Source organism: Mesocricetus auratus, unplaced genomic scaffold (genome assembly GCF_017639785.1).
Source record: "Mesocricetus auratus isolate SY011 unplaced genomic scaffold, BCM_Maur_2.0 Super-Scaffold_100022, whole genome shotgun sequence".
Classification (NCBI taxonomy): domain Eukaryota; kingdom Metazoa; phylum Chordata; class Mammalia; order Rodentia; family Cricetidae; genus Mesocricetus; species Mesocricetus auratus.
The window spans coordinates 32,929,293-32,950,104 of record NW_024429203.1 but is presented as its reverse complement, the minus strand read 5'-3'; the positions used below and the strand labels follow the sequence as shown (position 1 = coordinate 32,950,104).

At 38.6% G+C, this 20,812-nt stretch overlaps 1 protein-coding gene across 2 annotated transcripts in view; it reads left to right on the top strand.

Moving 5' to 3' along the window:
- Dmxl2 (Dmx like 2) overlaps positions 1–20,812 on the top strand; it is a 111,994-nt gene that overhangs the window by 29,197 nt on the left and 61,985 nt on the right. For both annotated transcript variants that reach the window (XM_040729786.1, XM_040729787.1), the window contains exons 7-11: positions 7,551–7,729; positions 9,655–9,838; positions 13,324–13,498; positions 19,360–19,599; positions 20,208–20,479. In XM_040729786.1, the coding sequence (XP_040585720.1) occupies positions 7,551–7,729; positions 9,655–9,838; positions 13,324–13,498; positions 19,360–19,599; positions 20,208–20,479 (1,050 nt within the window). The remainder of the gene's footprint in view (positions 1–7,550; positions 7,730–9,654; positions 9,839–13,323; positions 13,499–19,359; positions 19,600–20,207; positions 20,480–20,812) is intronic.

The window sequence follows — 20,812 nt, the reverse complement described above, 5'->3', positions numbered from 1 at the left end:
TGTATTTCAACAAGCAGGAGTAACAGAGACACTGCTTAGTCTCGACTGTGTTTTCTTGCCTTCCTCATTGAGCTGAAAAAAGGGAGGTTTTACTTACTGTCTACATGGTTTTTTTCTTCATTTTCAGTTTAGCCCAGCTACCTCTCTAATTGTCATCAGAGATTTCCTGTTACTGAGTGTTGTGGTTAACTCTTCCTTAACCTATAAGCATGAATCAGCACAATTAGTTACTTCTTTCTTTTTGAAGCCTTAATTTTTAAGGAAAGTACTTTGGACTCTCATGAAAACTGAGTAAGGTAGAGAAATCTCAGGTTTGCACCTCTTCCCTTACTGTCCATATTCTCCTAGGGAGTGATACATTTATTTCAGTTGATGGACTTGTACCAGCAACTGTTGGCACCCACAGTCAGAGTTTTAAGACTTACTCTTGGTGTTTATCCAGTGGATCTGGGTAAGTGTGAGCATCCGGATCTGACACTATAGTGCTTTGTTTAGTATTTTCCTGGTTGCAAAAATATCTGTGCTCTTCCTGTCTGTAATTCTGTCCTTTAGGTTTTTTTGTATTATTTTCTTTCTGCAACTTTGGGGGCATTTTGTTTGGACAGGATCAGAGATCTTAGGTTGATGTCTTTGTAGCTGAGGATGGCTTTCTAATCCTTTTGCTTCTGTCTCTCAAGTACCCAGGCTCTCTTTGTGGACCTTTCCTCTAACTATGCTCGTTCTCTTAGCCATCTTTTAAATGCTGATGACAAGTTTGTGTCTGTCTCCTGCCACTCTCCCTTGACCCCTTGATCTGCACCCATGCTGTAACCCTTGTGGATCTCCTTTAGGGTATATTCATAATCTACTCACTGGTTTTTTTTAAGCTATAGTGAACCCACCAAGATAAATCTTGTGCTCTTCTTGATTGCCTCCATGTCATGGTCAGATGAAAACCACCATTATATATCACTTAGCATATTTAAAAGTTTAATACTATAATTTTTTTTTTCGAGACAGGGTTTCTCTGTATTGTTTTGGAGGCTGTCCTGGAGCTTGTTCTGTAGACCAGGCTGGCCTCGAACTTACAGAGATCCACCTGCCTCTGCCTCCTGAGTGCTGGGATTAAAGGCGTGTGCCACCACCGCCCAGCTCTAATACTATAATTTTTATAGATTTTGTGTTTCTGTATTTTCAAATGTTCCTTTTAAAAACTCAAGCCAAAAGATCAGGTGTAGTGCATACCTTTAATCCCAACACTGAGAAGCCTAAAGTAGGGGTTTGCTGTGAGTGTCAGATCAGCCTGAGCTACAAAAAAGAAAAAGAAAAAATACACAATGATATCAGGTCATTTATAAGGTTTCCTTTTAATTCTGGAAAGTCAGAGGTTTTATAATGGCCCACATACATACTGTACTGTTTGGGTCCAGTGATCATTCCTACAATCATATTTCCTGTTATTTCATCCCTGTAGACTTGACTCTAGCCAGTTAGGACTCATTGTTCATAAACAGGTTAGGCATATGTAAATGTGCACATAGCATTTCTATTCTTGCACTCTCAACCTTATATTCCCAGACATCTATATGGCTTTTCCTTTTTACTTGTGATTGTCGTTATTTTCTTTTTCTTTTTTTTCTCAATATATGTTTTTATTTAAATTAGAAACATGAATGCTTCACATGTCAATCCCAGCTCCCTCTCCCTCTCCTCCTCCCTTGTCCTTCCACCAGCTCCCCAGCCCCCCACCCAATCCCCACATCATTCCCCAGGGAGGATGAGACCCTCCTTGGGGATCTCTAAAGTCTGTCATTTCATCCTGGGCAGGACCTAGGCCCTTCCCCATGTGTCCAGGCTGAGAGAATATCACTCTATTTGGAATGGGCTCCCAAAGCTCATTCATAAACCATGGTGAACACTGATCTACTACCCAAGGCCCCAGTGATTTCTGTGGCCTCCTCCCTGGCACTACATTCATGGAGTCTGGATCAGTCCCCTGTTGGCCTCTCAGCCATCAGTCTGGGATTCAAGAGCTCCCCCTTATCCGGTCAGATGTCTTTGTGGGTTTCATCATCATGGTCTTGATCCCTTTGCTCATCACTCCTCCATCTCTGTCACTGGGTTTCAGGAGTTCAGTTTAGTGTTTAGCTGTGGTTATCTGTCTCTGTTTCCATCAGTCCCTGAATGAAGGCTCTAGGATGGCATATAGGGTAGTCATCAACCCTATCATAAAAGAGGGGCTATTAGTGTAGTCTCTCCACTATTGTTTAGTTTGCCAGTTGGTGTTATCCTTGTAGATCTATGGAGATCTCATGAGTGTCAGCTCTCTCCTCAAGCCTATAATGACTCGATCTATTATGGTATCTCTCATCCTGTTCTTCTCTATTCTTACCTCAACTCAACCTTCCTGCTCCCCCATGCCTTCTTCCCCCCTCCTCTTATCCCCCTCTCTTTTTCTTGGTTCCCTCTCCCCCCCCCCGATGTTCCCAATGTGCTCAGGAGATCTTGCCTCATTCCACTTCTCTGGGGTATCATGCATCTCTCTTGGGAACCTCTTTGTTTTCCAGACTCACTGGCATTGGGATTGTAGGCTGATCCATATATAAAATCCATATATTAGTGAGTACATACCATGTTTGTCTTTTTGTGTCTGGGTTACCTCACTCAGGATGGTTTCCTCTAGTGCCATCCATTTGCCTGCAAATTTCAAGAATCCATTGTTTTTCTTTGCTGAGTAGTACTCCATTGTGTAAATGTACCACATTTTCTCTATCCACTCTTCAGTTGTGGGGCATCTAGGTTGTGTCCAGGTTCTGGCTATTACAAATAATGCTGCTATGAACGTGGTGGAACAGACATCCTTGTTGTGTGAGTGGGCATCTTTTGGGTATATGCCTAAGAGTAGAATTGCTGGATCTTGTGGTAGACTGATTCCCATTTTTCCCGAGGAATCTCCATACTGATTTCCATGGTGGCTGTACTAGTTGGCGCTCCCACCAGCAGTGGAGGAGTGTTCCCCTTTCTCCACATTCTCTCCAGCATAAACTGTCATTGGTGTTTTTGAATTTCACTATTCTGACAGGAGTTAGATGATAGCTCAGAGTTGTTTTGATTTGCATTTCCCTAATGGCTAGTGATGTTAAGCACTTTCTCAAGTGTCTCTCAGCCATTTTATACTCAATTGAGAATTCTCTATTTAGTTCATTCCCCCACTTTTTAATTGGATCCTTTGGTGTTTTGGAGACTTGCTTCTTGAGTTCTTTGTAAATTTTGGAGATCAGTCTTCTGTCAGATGTGGGTTTAGTGAATATCTTTTCCCAATCTGTGGGGTGCCTTTTTGTCTTGCTGACTGTGTCCTTTGCCTTACAGAAGCTTCTCATTTTCAGGAGATCCCATTTATTAATTGTCGATCTCAGTGTTTGTGCTACTGGTGTTATGTTCAGGAAGCAGTCTCCTGTACCAATTCCTTCAAGGGTACCTCCCATTTTCTCTTCTAAGAGGTTCAGTGTGGCTAGATTTATATTGAGGTCTTTGATCCATTTAGACTTAAGTTTTGTGCATGGCGATAGACATAGATCTATATGCAGTCTTCTACATGCCAGCATCCAGTTATGCCAGCACCATTTGTTGAAGATGCTTTCTTTTTTCCATTGTATAATTTTAGCTTCTTTGTTGAAAATCAGCTGTTCACAGGTTTGTGGATTATTCTCAGGGTTTTCAATTCAATTCCATTACTCTACCTGTCTATTTTTGTGCCAATGCCAAGCTGTGTCCAGGACTATAGCTCTATAATAGAGCTTGAAGTCAGGGATGGTGATGCCTCCAGACATTGCTTTGTTGAGCAGTGTTGTCTTGGCTATCCTGGGTTTTTTTGTTTTTCCATATAAAGTTGAGAATTGTTCTTTCAAGGTCTGTGAAGAATTGTGCTGGGATTTTGATGGGGATTGCATTAAGTCTGTAGATTGCTCTTGGCAGGATTGCCATTTTTACTACATTGAGCATGGGGATTGTTGTTATTTTCAACGAGGTTTCTCTAAGTACCACTTTATAAGATGTATCCCACCTTCAATATATTCTTTGTTTCATTTGTTTGCCTTAATTTTAGCCAACATTTTTAGCATTAGGAGTCTGTATTTGCTTTCTTTTACTGTGTAACAAATAACTACAAATGTAGAAGCTATCACCACACATTATTATCTCTGTTCTTTGGATTAGGAATTTTGGCATGGGTTGGGTGTTGCTGTGATCAGGGTTGTGAAAGGCTCTAATAAAGATGTCATAGTCTTGATTCTCACCTGGAGGCGTAACTATGGAGGATCATCAGCTTCTGGGCTCACTCTAGAAGGCAGAGTTGATTCTTTACAGCTGTCTGGCTGCAGGGCTAGCTTTTTTCTGGCTTTTGGCTGAGGCCTCCCCAGACCCTCAGGCTGCCTACTGCCCTTTGCCAGATGGGCTTCCTGCTTCCTCTCTTTCTCTCTCCCCACTCCCAAATAGTCAAAATACCCAAACAGTTTGCCTAAGTGACAACAGGAAGTCAAAGAAAGCAGGAGCAATGGAAGCTGGAACAGGAAGGGGGAAGAGAAAGAGCTGGAATTAGATTTAAGAAACAAAACACTGAAAGTTTTGATAAATTTGTTCAGTTACTTAAAAGTAATAAAAAGGAGCCAGGCGGTGGTGGGTGCACGCCTTTAATCCCAGCACTTGGGAGGCAGAGGCAGGAGGATTTCTGTGAGTTTGAGGCCAACCTGGTTTACAGAACGCGTGCCAGGAGATGCTCCAAAGCTACACAGAGAAACCCTGTCTCAAAAACTAACACTCTCTCTGTCTCTGTCTCTGTCTCTGTCTCTGTCTCTGTCTCTGTCTCTCTCTCTCTCTCTCTCTCTCTCTCTCTCTCTCTCTCTTTCTCTCTCTGTCTCTCTCTCTCTCTGTACACATATATGTGCACATATATATATATAATATAAAGGTAATATTTTCTGTATAGGATATAGAGATTCATAGAGAATTTTAAAAAACCAATGCAAAAGGATGAGTTAATAAAGAGAAAACATTTTCAAAATCACAGAAAACATAATTTGAAAAATAGTATAATTCATTATTTTTTCTTAAATTTTATTATTTTTGTGTGAATATTGGGGGTTGGGGAGCTCACATGTGTTTCACCAAGGTCACATGTAGACCAGAGGAGAACTTTTTGAATTGATTCTCTCCTATCATGTGAGTCCTAAGACTAGAACTCACAGAGATCCACTTGCCTCGACCTCCCAATGGCTGAAATTAGAGATGTGTGGCACCATACCTAGCAGAAAGTTGGCTTCTTAATAAGTCTGTGTATGGAGATAGTCAAACTAATAATGATTACTTCTAAAATATTAAAATTGTATAACAATTTAATCAAGAATGGTACATTTGAGCTGGGGTGTCATTCTGTTGATTGAGCCTGTTTAAACGTCTGAGTCCCATAGAATATTTTTTTTAAAGTTAATTAATTAGGTAGGCCAGCTGGCCTCTAACCTCTAAATGTCTCTTTGCCTCTATGTCTTGGGTACTGAGATTAAAGATGTGCATGACCATGCCTGGTGAGATGCTTTTATTTTTTGAGACAAGGTCTGTCACAGCTCAGACAGGCCTGAAATTCCTGTGTAACTGAGGATGACCTTGATTCCTCAGCCTTCTGCCTCCCCAGACCTGGGTTTACAGGTTTGTGCCACCATACCAGGTTTGGGTGTATGGTCTTTTGACAGAGCCATTGGCGATATTGCACTTATGGTGTTGGGCATTGAACCTAGGACTTTGTAACTGCAACATAAATCTACCACTGAGCTATATCCTCAGCCCCTTCCCCATATAAAAATATTTTTTGGGGCACATAGAGGTGGCTCATCAGGTAAGGGTGTTTGCCACTAATACTGACAACCTGAATTTGATTCCGGGGACCTGTGTGGTTGAAGGAGAGAACCAAAGTTGTCCTTTGACCTCCACTTGCATGCCACGGCATGTGTGTGTGCCCATTCATAGACACACTTGAACATATATACACACAAATAAATAATAAAATGTAATAAAAATTTAAAAAGTTTTGTTGTCTTGAGACAAGGTCTTAGTTGCCAGAACTGGCTTTGAACTTGTGATCTTCCAGCCTCATCTTCCCCTCTACTTTAGTTGGCAGGGACATGTTTCTAGGCCTACCCACTTATCACTGTAAAGTTTGCTAAAAACCTGTGTATGGTGATCAGATTCATTATGGGAACATCTTTTTGAATTCTATCATTAATGAATTTGAAAGATGCTTTTGTACTTTGTGTAGGAATGAGTCACAAGACTAACAGCATACTTGCCTTCAGTAGGTGCCTAGATTTGAAGCTCCTCAAGGTCTTCCACCTTAGTTATATGTTCAAAAACAAGTCTTTGTCTTTGAATTTTTATTATACACAGCCTTTGCAGAGTGCTGAGAATTTTTATTTGTTTAACCATATTTCCCTGAGCTTGTACTTAGTTCTCCAGAGAGCTGTTTAATAACTCTCATAGAATTATAAGAATATTTTATTGGTAAGGATCCTTTGAGGGTTACTTAGCAAATGTGTCAGGATTTGAGAAGATTATTCCTCAGGTTTTTGAGAAGATACAATATTAATTAAGATTCTCATGAGAAAAAGAACAGAAGCTGACTTTGGAATGCTGGGCAGTTTCTGTCCCTGCACCCCGTCTGTTGTGTTGACAAAGCTGGGTTTCTGTGATTGATGAATTGATGGGTACTGCGTGGATCTCCCAGGGAGCACATCCCACTCCTCTGCAGTGCATGCTGACGGGACTTCAGTTCAGCTGTCGTGGGCTCCGGTCCAATTACTTTCCCGGATTTTCAATATTATTCGATATTTTTGCCGATAAGATCCATTTCTTATAAATGTAGAATTAAATTTTTCTTGGGCTTAAGGTATTTGGAATTTTTATCTGAGCTTAAGTAAAATCTTATTTATTAATGAGCCATTTCTACTCACAAGTTACTTGACACATCCTAGGCAGTGTTCTTAGCCACTGAGCCATCTTTCCAGTGCCCCCCCCCTTTTATTACATTTTAAAGGGTTGTAGAAAGGAAAGAAAAAAGATTATGCTTTGTGTTTTTAAAAATAATATGTGCAGAATTATTCTTTGTGTTTGCAAAGAATAAATCTGTGCCACAGACTTATGTGACCTATGAAGCCTGCTTGTTTTCTGTCATCTATTTGGCCCTGTAGAAAAGACGGGATGGTTCTTAATTTAGAGCAGGAAATGATATGTATTTAAGATGAGTTTCACCCTTGCAGATACTTTAAACGGGAGAGAATGATAGTGACTGATAGATAACTTGTCATCTTTTTTATCCTTTCTTAAATCCAAGGGACTAGTCTCTGCTCTCCAGCCATCTGCAGGTCTTTACATAGTGTTAAGTCTCTGTTTGAAAAATGCCAGTACTCACCAAAGGTAGATAATGAGTAAATTGCTCATTTATTTTTTAAAGTAATAAAATGCCGTTTTAGGTTTGGTTTTGTAATATAATGATTGCATATTGTATGGACCTGTATCTTTTGCAGGATGACTGTCTTCTGAAAGTTTGGTACCCTATGACTGGTTGGAAGTCTTCAATCATACCTCAGGATCACCATGAAGTAAAAAGGAGACAGGCATCTACTCAGTTTTCCTTTGTTTACTTGGCACATCCTCGAGCAGTGACAGGTTTCTCATGGCGTAAAACAAGCAAGTATATGCCCAGGTTGGATACGTGTTTCATAAAACCTTATTTTGTAATAAATAACTTAGAGATAATTTGAACTACATAAGAAGATGTTCCTAGGTTACATGTACATAATGCTCCATTTTATATAAAGGAAGTCTCAGAACTGATCCCTCATAGTTATAAAGAAATGACTAATTAAAAACAATAATACTTCAGCCACATATGTCCCAGCTCTAGTCAGCAGGGCATTAAATACACACACACACACACACACACACACACACAAATATACATGCATGCAATATTAACATTATGGAAAATAGATTATTTATGTCAACAAAACTCTTTTGTAAAATGCTTTGAGAAGGTCCTATGGGTAACCCTAGCATCCAAAGGAACAACCTAGCTGGTTTATTCACTGTAAATTATTCTCACCACTATGTACATTATTAACAATTTGTTACTTTTCTTCAATGTGTACGTTCCCATTTACTAGCAAAACTACCTGTTTTAGAATATTCTACTACTACTGTTACTACTCACAATACAAGTTCAAGTTGTCTGGACAATTAATATGTGCTAAGGCCTGTACTAAATACTTTATGTACACAAGCCCATCTGTCTCATTGCTTGCTGACCCTGTCCTCATTCAACAAAGAGAAAAACTGAGAGAGAACTGAAGAAATCTGTTCACAAGCTCACAGGGCTAATGACAGCCATAGAAACTGAATTCAAGCAGCTTCATTTCAATCAATTCTGTTAATCACTACATACCAGTACAATGAAGATTCCATTTTCATTATTTTTATAAACATGTAAGTTAAGTTAGATTTTGTGTAAGAGGTTTTTTTTTTTTTTTTTTTGGTTTTACAAGACAGGGTTTCTCTGTATTGTTGTGGAGGCTGTCGGTCCAGCCTGGCCTCGAACTCACAGAGATCTGCCTGCCTGTGCCTCCTGAGTGCTGGGATTAAAGGCGTGCGCCGCCACCACCCAGCGAACTCTGATCCTCTTTAACCAGAAGCAAGTACTCTATAACCACTGAGTCTTCTTTCCAGCTCCAAAAGCAATTTTTATAAAGAAAACATAATTTTTGCAGGCTATAGCTTAGTTGGTAGAGCATTTGCTTGCTGTGCACAAGATCCTGGTCCAGCCCATTGACTACCAAGCCTCCATGATTGACAAACAGAAACACACTTTCAGACAGACATACAAATCACACACAAGAAAGAGAGAGAGAGAGAGAGAGAGAGAGAGAGAGAGAGAGAGAGAGAGAGAGAGAGAGAGAGAGAGAGAGAGAGAGAGAGGAGAGAGAGAGGGAGGGAGGGAGGGAGGGAGGGAGGGAGGGAGGGAGAGAGAGGCAGATAGACACAGAGAGTGCATGCAGAGAGCAGAGAGAGAGGAATGGATGGGGGGGAGGAAGAGGGTCTCTGTTCCTCTTTAATAAGCAGTTAATGTATTCAAGCTGCTTGATGTTACAAGGTTTTTAACCTCCTTTAACTTAATGATGATGTTGATTTACAGTTTGTAATGCTATTCTTCTGTACTTACATTATGAAAATGCTTATTTGTTTGCCTATTTACAACTCTTTGGATTGTCAGGATGTCAGAAATGATAGACTAGTGCTGTCAAGTAAATAATAATATTTAATGATTTTATTATGATCACCCTCTGTCTTAGAGCATTAGATTTCCTTTTGTTTGTTTAGAAGATGTTCATGCTCCTTGGTGCCTGGTTTTCAGCACATGCATAGTCAAGCAAAAATTTCTACAGCTATTGTCAAGCCCATTTCCCAGTTCTTAGGGTATCTCGATGAAAGGTTTCAAGCCCTTGGATGAATTACTTTTTCCATATAGTGTCTTATATTAATGCCATCTTAATACACGAAGAGCCAATATTAATAGTTTTTAGTCCCTGAATGGCGTCGGTACTCATAGCATTTTGTGCTTCTCTTTGCTGTTAGGGGTTCTGTCTGTAATGTCTTACTGACTTCATGCCATGATGGTGTGTGTCGACTCTGGGCAGAAACGTTGTTACCGGAAGACTGTCTTTTGGGTGAGCAGATTTGTGAGACCACTACCTCCAGCATCGCCAGCAACCTTTCTCATGCTGGAAAACACAAAGACAGAATCCAGCATGCTCTTGAGGTATTACATTATGTAACGTGGTAATGGGTTTGAAGATTTGTTTTGCTGGATTGGTGTACGTAAACATGTGGTGAATTTAATAGCAAATTTTTACTTTATGCTTGTGAAATTACTTTATGTGTGCTGTTATGAAGCTAAATACAGATAGTGATGATTTTAGGCATATAGTCTAGATAAGTAACATAAATTTGATGTTTTCATTTTGTAGGTCAAATGTCAAAATCTGTAGGAGTTCTTAGCTTTAACTAATAAAATACATAAAAGTCCTTGAAATTAGTTCTAAATGTTTCATTTTTATATCATTTTGTTTCTTAAGAATAAAGAAAATTATTCATTAAGATGTTAGGCAGAGCAGCTCTGTGTGGTAGAGATGGGTTTGGTGTTGTATGCCTTTGATACTACCACCTGAGAGGCAGGATTGAGAATTTAAGGCTAGCCTGCGCTACAAGGCTCAGTCCAGAATGCAAACAAAAACAACAGTATAGCAAGAACAAAAAGCAACTAACAAAAAATTTGTTAAGAGACTGAGAATGTGGTACACGTCTGTAATTGTAGCATTCAGGAGAAATTCAAGGTCATCCTTAGCTACATAGCGAGTTCAGGGTCATCCTGGGCTCCATAAAACTCTGTCTCAAAAACAAGCAACTGTTAGGTACAGGTGAACTCTCATCATTGCTATATAGTGGCCATGACTGAATATTTTGAAAGTGAAATAATTTTTCTACTTTTAAAATACAGTGCAAGCAGTTTGGATAGATGGTTCAGCCGTTAAGAATATGTGGTCTTGCAGAAGACACAGGTTAGATTTCTAGCACCCACATAGTGGCTCATAACTATCTATAACTCCAGTTCCAGGGAATCTCTTCTGACCTCTTTGCATAAGACACTTGCATGGTGCACAAATATATATATGAACAAAACACTCCTATACATAAAACAAACGACACACACACACACACACACACACACACACACACCATACATCCATTTGTACAGTGGTGTGCATACTTGTAATCCTAGCACTTGGGAGGTGGAAGCAAGATCAAGTCAAAGAGTTTAAAGTTAGTCTTACATATACAGCAAGTTGGAAGCTAGCCTGCACTACACAAGACTCTGTCTCAGAATAGACATCAAAGAAAAATAAGATAAAAAGCAGACTCTTTTTAATAAATTGCTTATAATGTTTTATTAGCTAATGTATATAAAACGATTAAGGAATAAAATGAGGCATACATAGTATTCAAAGTTACTAGATATTTTATATAGTAAACATGCCTATGACTGTTTCTATTGTATAAAAAAGACACCCTTATTATAAATACTTATTTACTTATTTTATGTGTATGAGTGTTCAGCTTGCATGTATGTAAGTTCAGTACATGAATGTCTGGTACCCTTGTGGAGATTCAGAAGAAGAGGCCTCAGATCTGTGAAAACTGGAGTCAGATAATTTTGAGCTACCATGTGGATGCTGGGAATTGAACCTGGATCTTCTGGAAGAACAGCCAGTGCTCTTAACTCTCCAGCCATCTCTCCAGCCCAAGATAGGCTTATTCTAAAACTATGCTAAAAGGGGGGGCGGATAATGGAATTTATAATCCAACTTTTAGAGTCATGTGTATATGTATAAATTTTGTTATATGATTAAGATAATATTGTATGAAATGTTTCATAACTTTAATTAATGCTACAATCATCAATTTCACTATTAGTTATACTTGTGTGTTGTTATGCAGTTAAATAGTTTAATGGCTGCATGGCCAAGTGGCTTTGATGGATGTTTTGTCAAGTAGAAATATTCAGAACATGGTGCTCTTGAGTGTTATGTGAAGCAAGCAGATTCTAGTGATTATGCTTACAGTTTATGATTGGGTGCTAGTCATATATTTTTTAAAATGGCCAAAACTTACATGGATTAAAAGCAAGTCATACTATTTCAAGTCACCTTTTTGTTTTTATATAGAAATTTAATGGAACAAAGTACTGAATATTAACTAGATACTTACTATTTTTATATATTTATATAATATGTTTCATCCTCAAGTTATACATAAGCATCTGATAACTGTCTTTGTGTTCACTGTGATGCCTTATAAATTCCTTATTATCAAAACATGGCATGGTAGTGATTTGACAAACTTTTACCATCTTTTAGCAATGTTATCAGTAATGTCTAAATATTTTTTAAAAGAAAAGGCTTAATTTTAGGTGTGCCATGGAGGGTTTTTATTGTGTAGGTACATCTTAAATTCTGTAGGTCAGGGCTCAGGAGATAATTCAGTGGCTGAATTTGCCTGGCACACTGTACTTTCTGATATCATCTATGAAACTCCTCACTGCTAGGTTTGTATAGATAGTTTTAAACTGCATTTTTTACTCCTAGGAGAAAAATAAATAGTATTATGTCTTTGTTGAATGTCAAATATGTATTGAAAAAATTGGACAGGCAGTTTGGGCCAGAAGGTCTAAGAAATCAGCAACTCCATAGCAGGGAGACAGCAGAGAACATACACTGAAATGATACTGTTTTTTGAAAGAAAAAGGATAATGGTTGGTAAATTGGAAAGGAGGATCAACTACATTACTCTAGTAGACAGAAATTGGCAGCATACTGTTGCTTACTATGAGAACAAAGGAAAAGAATAGAAAGTTTTATAAAGTGTGGCATTTGGGGGTAGAGTAAGTTATAGACTAAGAAGTGGGGTTGTGATATGAAGAAGTTAGGCCAAAAATGACTGTGGCCCCATGTCCAAAGTCATACATGTGAGCAGGCATGCTGTGAAGATTTTTGCCCTTAGAGCCGCATCTTAATTTAAATCCCACATGCTAAACAAGGGCTTGGGAGATAAATATCTCAGTGCTGGACCACTGTCCTAGAACTGTAATGCTTTGGGCTCTGTCTCCAGAAGGTAGTGGGCATAGCCCAATAAGGGCATTGTGCTCTTCTTATTCTGTTTTGTGTCCTGTTTTCCTCTTTGTTGGGGATAACACACTTTTAGTTTAGGTGAATATCTAATTCTAAGTCCATTTTGGGAGGCATTGTTCTTCATGGTAAAGGGATTCAGGGAATTTATTTTTGTTCTGAGTAGTAACTCTCGTTTCAGTGTGGGATACCCTAAAGCACCCCCACATATACACACACGTCACCCATGCCACAGAAACACTCAGTCTTTGTTAACCTAAGGGATATCCTAAAGCATGCTACAAAAAACTCTGTCTTGGGTTAACCAGGAGCCTTTGTTCATAGTTTATAGATACGGGAGTAAGTACTTTTGAGCAATTACTTTTTGCCTTAAACTACAAACATTTTTAAGAATTGTGGCACATATATCCAAAATTGTTCTACTATAATTAAGAAAGTATATCTTAAAATCATTAGTTCCACAGGGGCCAGTCTTAAAATTCTGAGGAATGAAAAGACTTCTTTGGTTGGCATTTGTTAGACCTCTCAGAGCTGGGTTTAGGGCATTACTTTTCTGTTGTAGACAATACACCATCTGAAGAACTTAAGGAAAGGGCAGAGGAGGTCTTCTGTTCTTGTAACTCATACTGACCTGATGCCTGACAAAACTGCAACCCATGAAGTCCAGAGACACATTTCTCACCATGCCAATGCACTGTGTCATTTTCACATCGCAGCAAGCATCAATCCTGCCACAGGTAAAGCATAAGAAGATGTTGATTTTTATGAATATATTGAAATAAGGTAAATACATTGAAAAAAATGGTGTTTCCTTTGTAACCTGTTTTTATTTTATGTTGCCCTTTAAAATACTTTTTAAAGTGGGAATATAATAAAAGGTAGTCTTTCTTCAGCTGGGCATTTGTGTTTTTTACAGTGTAATTTCATAAGTTTTTTTTGAACATCTTTGTCTACAAGGGTTCCAAATAAATTAGAGCTTTACTTGAGTCTGGGAACACAAATAGTGATAGCTTGGGTAATTAGCATACTCTCTTAATAGTTCTACTGTTCTTGTAGGTCTTCTTTATAACCTTACCTAAATAGCTTATGCCTCAGTGAAGCTTATTTTCTGCCTGTGTGGACTCTCTTGGCCCATGTTTAGATATAAAAATATTTTTCTTTAGCTTTGGTATTTTCTTTTAGTGTGTACTCCTATCAGGACTAAGAATTAATAGAAGCAGGTTTCATGTTGACAAAAGCATATTTGAGAGCTTCTGTTTAAGGGCATTATGTTTTCTTTTGATCTAAAAATATATAGAAAGGCTGTAAATTTCTTACTGTGTTGCTGATAGAACTATATATATATACATATATATATATTCCTATATTCCTACTTTATCAGCTGGAGGTTTATTGCTTTAGAGGGAAAGGGTTTCATTTTTTTAAAAAATTCATCTATTTATTTTACATCCTGGCTGCAGCTTCCCCATCCCCCCCCAATCCCTCTCCTCCATTCACTTCCCTTCACACTCCAATTCCCTCCTTTTCCATCTCCATCCAGAAAAGGGCAGGTCTCCTATGAGTATCAATAAAACATATCAAGTTGCAGTAAGACTAAGCATCTCCCCATGTACTAAGGCTGGGCAGGGTGAACCAGTATGAGAAGTAGGGTTACAAAAGCCAATAAAGGAGTCAGAGACAGCCTCTGTTCCACTGTTAGGAGTCTCACAAGAGGACCAAGCTACACAACTGTAACATATATGATATTTATTTTATTGCTAAGGTGTACCCCTTTTGATTTACTGGCCTGAGATTATTTATTTATTGTGTTTTCTTGGGTGAGGTAATGTCTTCTGGTTGAAGTTTTCCTTCTAGACCTTCTGTAGAATTAAATTTGTAGATAGATGCTACTTAAATTAGATTTTTTGGGAATGTTTCTGTCTATTGTGATTGATAATTTTGTTAATTATAGTAGTCTGGGTTGGCATTGAGGTCTCTTAGAGTTTCTAGAACATCTATCAAGTTCCTTCTGGCTTTTAGAGTCTCCATTGAGAATTTGTGTGTAATTTTAATGGGTCTGCCTTTGTATGTTACTTAGTCTTTTTTTTTCCTTATAGCTTTTATAGTTCTTTCTTTGTTTTGTACATTCATTGTTCTGACTAGTACGTATTGCTTGGAATTTCTTTTCTGTTTCATCTATTTGGTGTTCTGAATGCTTCTTGCACCTCCTACTTTAGGGAAATTTTCTTTCATGATTTTGTTGAAAATATTTTCTTTGAGCTATTTTTTTCTCCTTCTATTCCTATTCATAGATTTGGTCTTTTCATAGTGTCCCAGATTTCCTGGATGTTTGTGGCTGGATCATCTTAGATTTAACTTATCTTTTACTGTGGCACCCATTTCTTCTGCCTTGTCTTCAGTGCCTGAGACTCTCCACATGGCCTGTGCTCTGCCAGTGAGGCGCACTTCTGAGGTTTTTGTTGGACTTCCTAAAGTTTCATTTCTCAGTTGGGCTTCCTGTAGTGATTCTGTTTCTACTTCGTGAACTATTTTCATTATTTTATTCCACTGTTTGTGTTGTCATAGACTTTATTAAGGGATTTATTCATATACCGTGTAAGGTTCTTAAACTTAAAATCATGATTGCTATTTTTATGTGTTTGTCTTGTTCTCAGCTATATTGCATTTCTCAGGGCTACTGCAATTCAGGGTTACTGGGTTCTGTTGGAGGCATATTGTCTTGGCCATTTATGTTTGTGTTTTTGTGATGGTACCTAGTCATCTAGGGTTGGGATGACTGAGGAGATTCTAGGTGTTGATACCTGGTCTTGTCTTTGTTGAGTGGGTCTTCCATTATTTGCTTTTTGTTGCCCTGTCTGGATCTAGAAAAGTGTGGTGTGTGTGTCGCCTGGTAGAGAGTGCTCTGCAGTTTGCTGGGTAGCAGAGATGCAGAGGTGGGCTAGGTGAAAAGGGACTTCAGAAAAGAGCTAAGAGATGCATGCCAAGATGCCAGGTTCCCAGAGAGCTGGAAGTGTGGTGGGAAGGGGAGCTCCTGGGAGTAGGTCACAGTAAGGCAAAGTAGTCTGGAGAGAGGAATGAAAGGACTAGGGGGACGTTGGGTCTGAACCAAGGGTTGGAGTCTCTAGTGAATGGAGTTGAGTGGGAGGAGGAAGGCCTGCAAGCAGGTTGTTACCAGGCTGAAGATGGTAAGGATAAGATTGTGTTGGAGGACAAGGAAGGACAGTGAAAATCACCTACCTGAGTCCAGGTTAGATGTGGCTACTGTGTGTTGTGTGCAGCGGGGTTCAGGTAGAAAAGTATTTCTAGGTATTGGTGCCTGACACGAAGGGAACAGGAAGGGAGGGTTGAAAGAGTTCACCAAAAGGGGGAAGCTGAGTTTGAAGCAAGGTTCAGCATAGTCAGTTACTAAGATGTGTAAAATTATCCTTTATGCCTACATTTCTGGTTCTTATTATTTTGTCTGACAATGCTACAATGGCTGAGTGATTGTTATTTTACTTATATTACCTTTTTGATCTTTTGCCCCCTCCCTGAGTTTTTGAGGAAAGATCTTTCTTTGTACCCCAGGCTGGATTTGAATCTGTAATCATCAGTCTTCTGAGTTCTAGGCAAATAGGTGGTTTTCAAGTTTTATGTTTTTTAAAAAATTATTTATTATGCACACACAAGCCAGATCTCATTTTATATGGTTATGAGCCACCATGTGGTTGCTGGGAATTGAACTCATGACCTCTGGAAGAGCAGTCAGTGTAACCTCTGAGCTACCTCTCCAGCTAGTTTTTTATAAATTTTTTTTTTAACCTTTCCAAAGAAGCTTTTTTTTTTGAGTTGTTGACTATGAGAATATAATTTTTTTCCTTTTTTAAAATTTAAATTAGAAACAAGCTTATTTTACATGTCAATCCCAGATCCTTCTCCCTCCCCTCCTCCTCCCCTACCCCCCCCCATCTCATCCCCTTTCTGCTCCCTAGGGAGGGTGAAGCCTTACATGAGGGGATCTTCAAAGTCTGGCATATCATTTGGAGCAGGGCCTAGACCCTCCCTCATGTGTCTAGGCTGAGAGAGTATCCCTCTGTGTGGAGTGGCTCCCAAAGTCCATTTGTGTACTAGGGATAAATACTGATCCACTACCAGAGGCTCCATAGATTAACCAGACCTCCAAACTGATATCCTCATTAAGGGGGTCTGAAACAGTCCTATGCTGGTTTCCGAGCTGTCAGTCTGGGGTCCATGAGCTCCCCCTTGTTCAAGTCAGCTGTTTCTGTGGGTTTCTCCAGCCTGGTCTTGACCCCTTTGCTCATCACTCCTCCCTCTCTGCAACTGGATTCCAGTGTTCAGATCAGGAGATTTTGTCCCTTTCCCATTCTTCTGGGGAACCATGCTTGTCTCTCTTAAGGTCCTCCTTGTTTCCTAACTTCTCTGGCGGTGTGGATTGTTTAGGCTGGTAATCCTTTGCTCTATGTCTAAATTCCATATATGAGTGAGTACATACCATGCTTGTCTTTTTGTGACTGGGTTACCTCACCCAGGATGGTTTCTTCTAATTCCATCCATTTGCCTGTGAATCTCAAGATTCCATTGTTGTTTATTTTTCCTCTGAGTAGCACTCCATTGTGTAAATATATCACATTTTCTCCATCCATTCTTCAGTTGAGGGGCATCTTGCGCTGCCGATCTTGTCTGATCTCGGAAGCTAAGCAGGGTCAGGCCTGGTTAGTACTTGGATAGGAGAATATAATATTTAAGAAAATGCAATTAATGATACTCTGCAATAAATTCTATCTACTTTAGAAAGCTTGGCTCTTAACTGTGCATGCACTTGACATTGGATGGGGTGGGATTGTACATTGCTGTATTGTTGATAACCATAGAGATTATACGTTCTTGTTGCTATTGGGCCTTACTGTACCATATTATTTTTTGTTTTGTTTTGTTTTTGAACTGTATCCCACTATATAGCCCTGACTGGTTTGGAACTTACTATGTAGACCAAGCTGGCCTAAAACCCACAGAAATCCACCTCTCCAACCTCCGCCAGGAATTTAGGTATATGCTATGTGCCTGGCCCACCTACATAATATTTTAAATATAATTTTATTAAGTCATTTGGCTTCATGCATTATATATAGGTACTATTGTAAATACAATTTATAGATTGACCAAATTGATTGTTAAATGCAAATAATTTTGTACTGTTTTTCCCCCTCTTTTTTCCCAGAAATCATTTGAATCTATGATATAGCCAAAGACATTTTAAAATTTAAATTAGTTAATATATTTTCAATTATTTTGTGTATAGGAGTGTTCTGCTTATATGTAAATGTGTGTACCACAGGCATGCTTGTTGTCCATGGAGATAGAAGAGGGCATTTGATCCCCAGGGACTGGAGTTACAGATAGTTATAAACCATCATGAGGGTGCTGGAAGTCAATACAGGTCCTCCATAGGAGCAACAGGTACTCTTAATCACTGAGCCAACTCTGTAGATCTAGGATTTTCTGACAGTTGTCATACTGTTTACATAGGTTCATCACATGTTAATATCTTATGTATTCATTTATCCCTTCAACCTATATGTGTGCCTTTTTTTCTTTCTGTTGTGTGTGGTGTACATAGGTGTATACATGCATGTTTGCATATCTTTGGGAAAGTGGGTGAGTCTGTGCAGGAGTCCAGATTTGAGCCCGGGAGGTAGTCTTCTGTCATCACTCTCCACTGTATTCCTTGAGGCAGGATTTCTCCCTTAAACCCAGAGCTCACCAATATGGCTGGTCTGGCTAGGCAGCTTGTTCTGGGATCCTGTCTTCTGATTCCTGGGACTTTAGGTGTGCTATCATATCCACCTAGCATTTACTTGGATTCTGGGGACCTGAACTCTGGTCCCCTTGCTTGCCTGGTAAGCACTATAATTGAGCCATTGCCCAGGTTCTTTTCTGCATCCTTGTGTTTTTTCCCCCTCAACTTTTAGGAACGTTTCAGACATTCAGCAAGATTAAAGGAATAGTGCAGTGAACACTTTCATAGCTGTCACTTACATTTAACCATTAACATTTGTAATTGATTTTTCTGGTTTTTGTGTATGTGTGTGTGTTTGTGTTTGCATGTATGATCATGTATTCTTATTTGTGAGTGAGGTTTTTTTTTCTTAATCTTTTCAAATGCTGCACATGTCCTTAGGTACTTCAAGTATCTCCTTAAGAGTAAGGAGAATCATGGCGTAATTACTGCATCACTGTCATGCCTAAGACACTCTTATGTCATTCTACAGTGTTTAACATCCATTTGAACCTTTAGTTATCTCTTATGTGTCCACCCTCTTTTCTCAAAACTAGAATTCAGCTAAAGATGATGTGTCACTGTATTTGGTTTTGAAATTAGTACTGTAATTTAACTTAATGTAAGAGTATGCCATTAGTTCTTAATACTTACAGTCACAAGTGAATTCAGTTCAAGTTGTTACAAGTCCTGGTAGAATCATGCTGACTTGTTTAATGTCTTCTCTGGGTAAGTATGTGCTTAATCATGGTAAGCGCTTGCTGTGTTTTTTTAAGAAATTGGAGCATCATATTGAAAGTTTAATCTTTATTGTTTCCACAGATATTCCAAATGTCTTGGTTGGCACTGCATTCAATATTGACGATGTCAATGGGGGATTTGTAGTTCATTGGTTAAACAACAAGGAGTTTCATTTTACATCATCTACTGAAATATTTATGCACCAGTTACGAAAACTTTCTGAAAAACAATTAGAACATGAAAGTGATGATGCAGACAAAGAAGATGAAGAGCGCTCACAGGAGGAAAGAGAGAGGGGTTTACATATGAAATTAGACCATGGTTTGTATTCCTTGTTTAAGTTTTTTTCCCCACTAAAAATAACAGCTTTTTGTGGTACCTCTATAAGTTTGAATTCTCCTTTCTTTCTCCTTTTTAGTACTGGTTATCTCTCAGTCAGGCAATGTGCTTGTTCTTGGACATGTTAACTAACTCTAGTAGACTTAAACCCAGGCCTCATGCAGGTTAGACAAGTTCTCTATGAACTATTCCCTCAGCCATTTTAATTTTATTTTGAGACACAGCATCCCTAAATTGCCAGACTGGCCCAGAGAACTTGAATTCCTCCTGCCTCAGCCTCCTGTGTAGATTGGGTTATAAACTTGTACCTTCATTCCAGGCAAACTCTCTCTGTATTTATAGTTTTTTATATTTCCTTGACTAATACAATATTTTAGAAGCCACATTGTTTTATGAAAAATATGTTTTGCTAATTTTAATAATGAAAATGTGATGAAATTTTCATGTTTCTAAAAATAATCCTAGTAATTTCAATTCAGACAAGAAAATACTTTTTCTGACCACAAATTAAAAAAGTAGCTTATAGTTTCTAAAGGGATTTTTATGGTATTTTATAGTATATATTCTGACAAATGTATTTTCTGATTTAGAATTATCTCTGGATAGAGAATCTGAGGCAGGTACTGGATCATCAGAACATGAAGATGGAGAGAGAGAGGGAAGTCCTAGAACCCACCCAGGACCTAGCATCGCCATGCCACTGCCTACAGTGCTGCTTGATCGGAAGATTGAAATGCTGCTGACAGAATGGAATAAGAACCCTGACATGCTGTTCACCATACACCCTATAGATGGGACCTTTCTAGTGTGGCATGTCAAGTACTTGGATGAATATAACCCTGGGATATTTAGACAAGTCCAGGTATATTCAGTTGATGAGAACATTGCTGTGTTTTTAAAATAACAAGATGCATGGATTTCTCAGATTTTTCAGAATAACTAAAAAATTTAGTTTTGATAAACAACTGAGAAAATACATATTCTTATTTTCAAAGGGGATTAGTACTATTCATTGTACACATTTAGTTAATAAAAAGAAATTAATTTTTTTCTTTTTTTGAAACACTGAGTATTTGACTATTCATGCTTTCAGAGAATTGTAATATTTTTAGTACCACTAAGGAAACTACTTTGAAAATGTGAGGTTTCAAGTTTTTGTCTGTTTGTTTATAAGAGACAGGTCTTCAACTAGTTG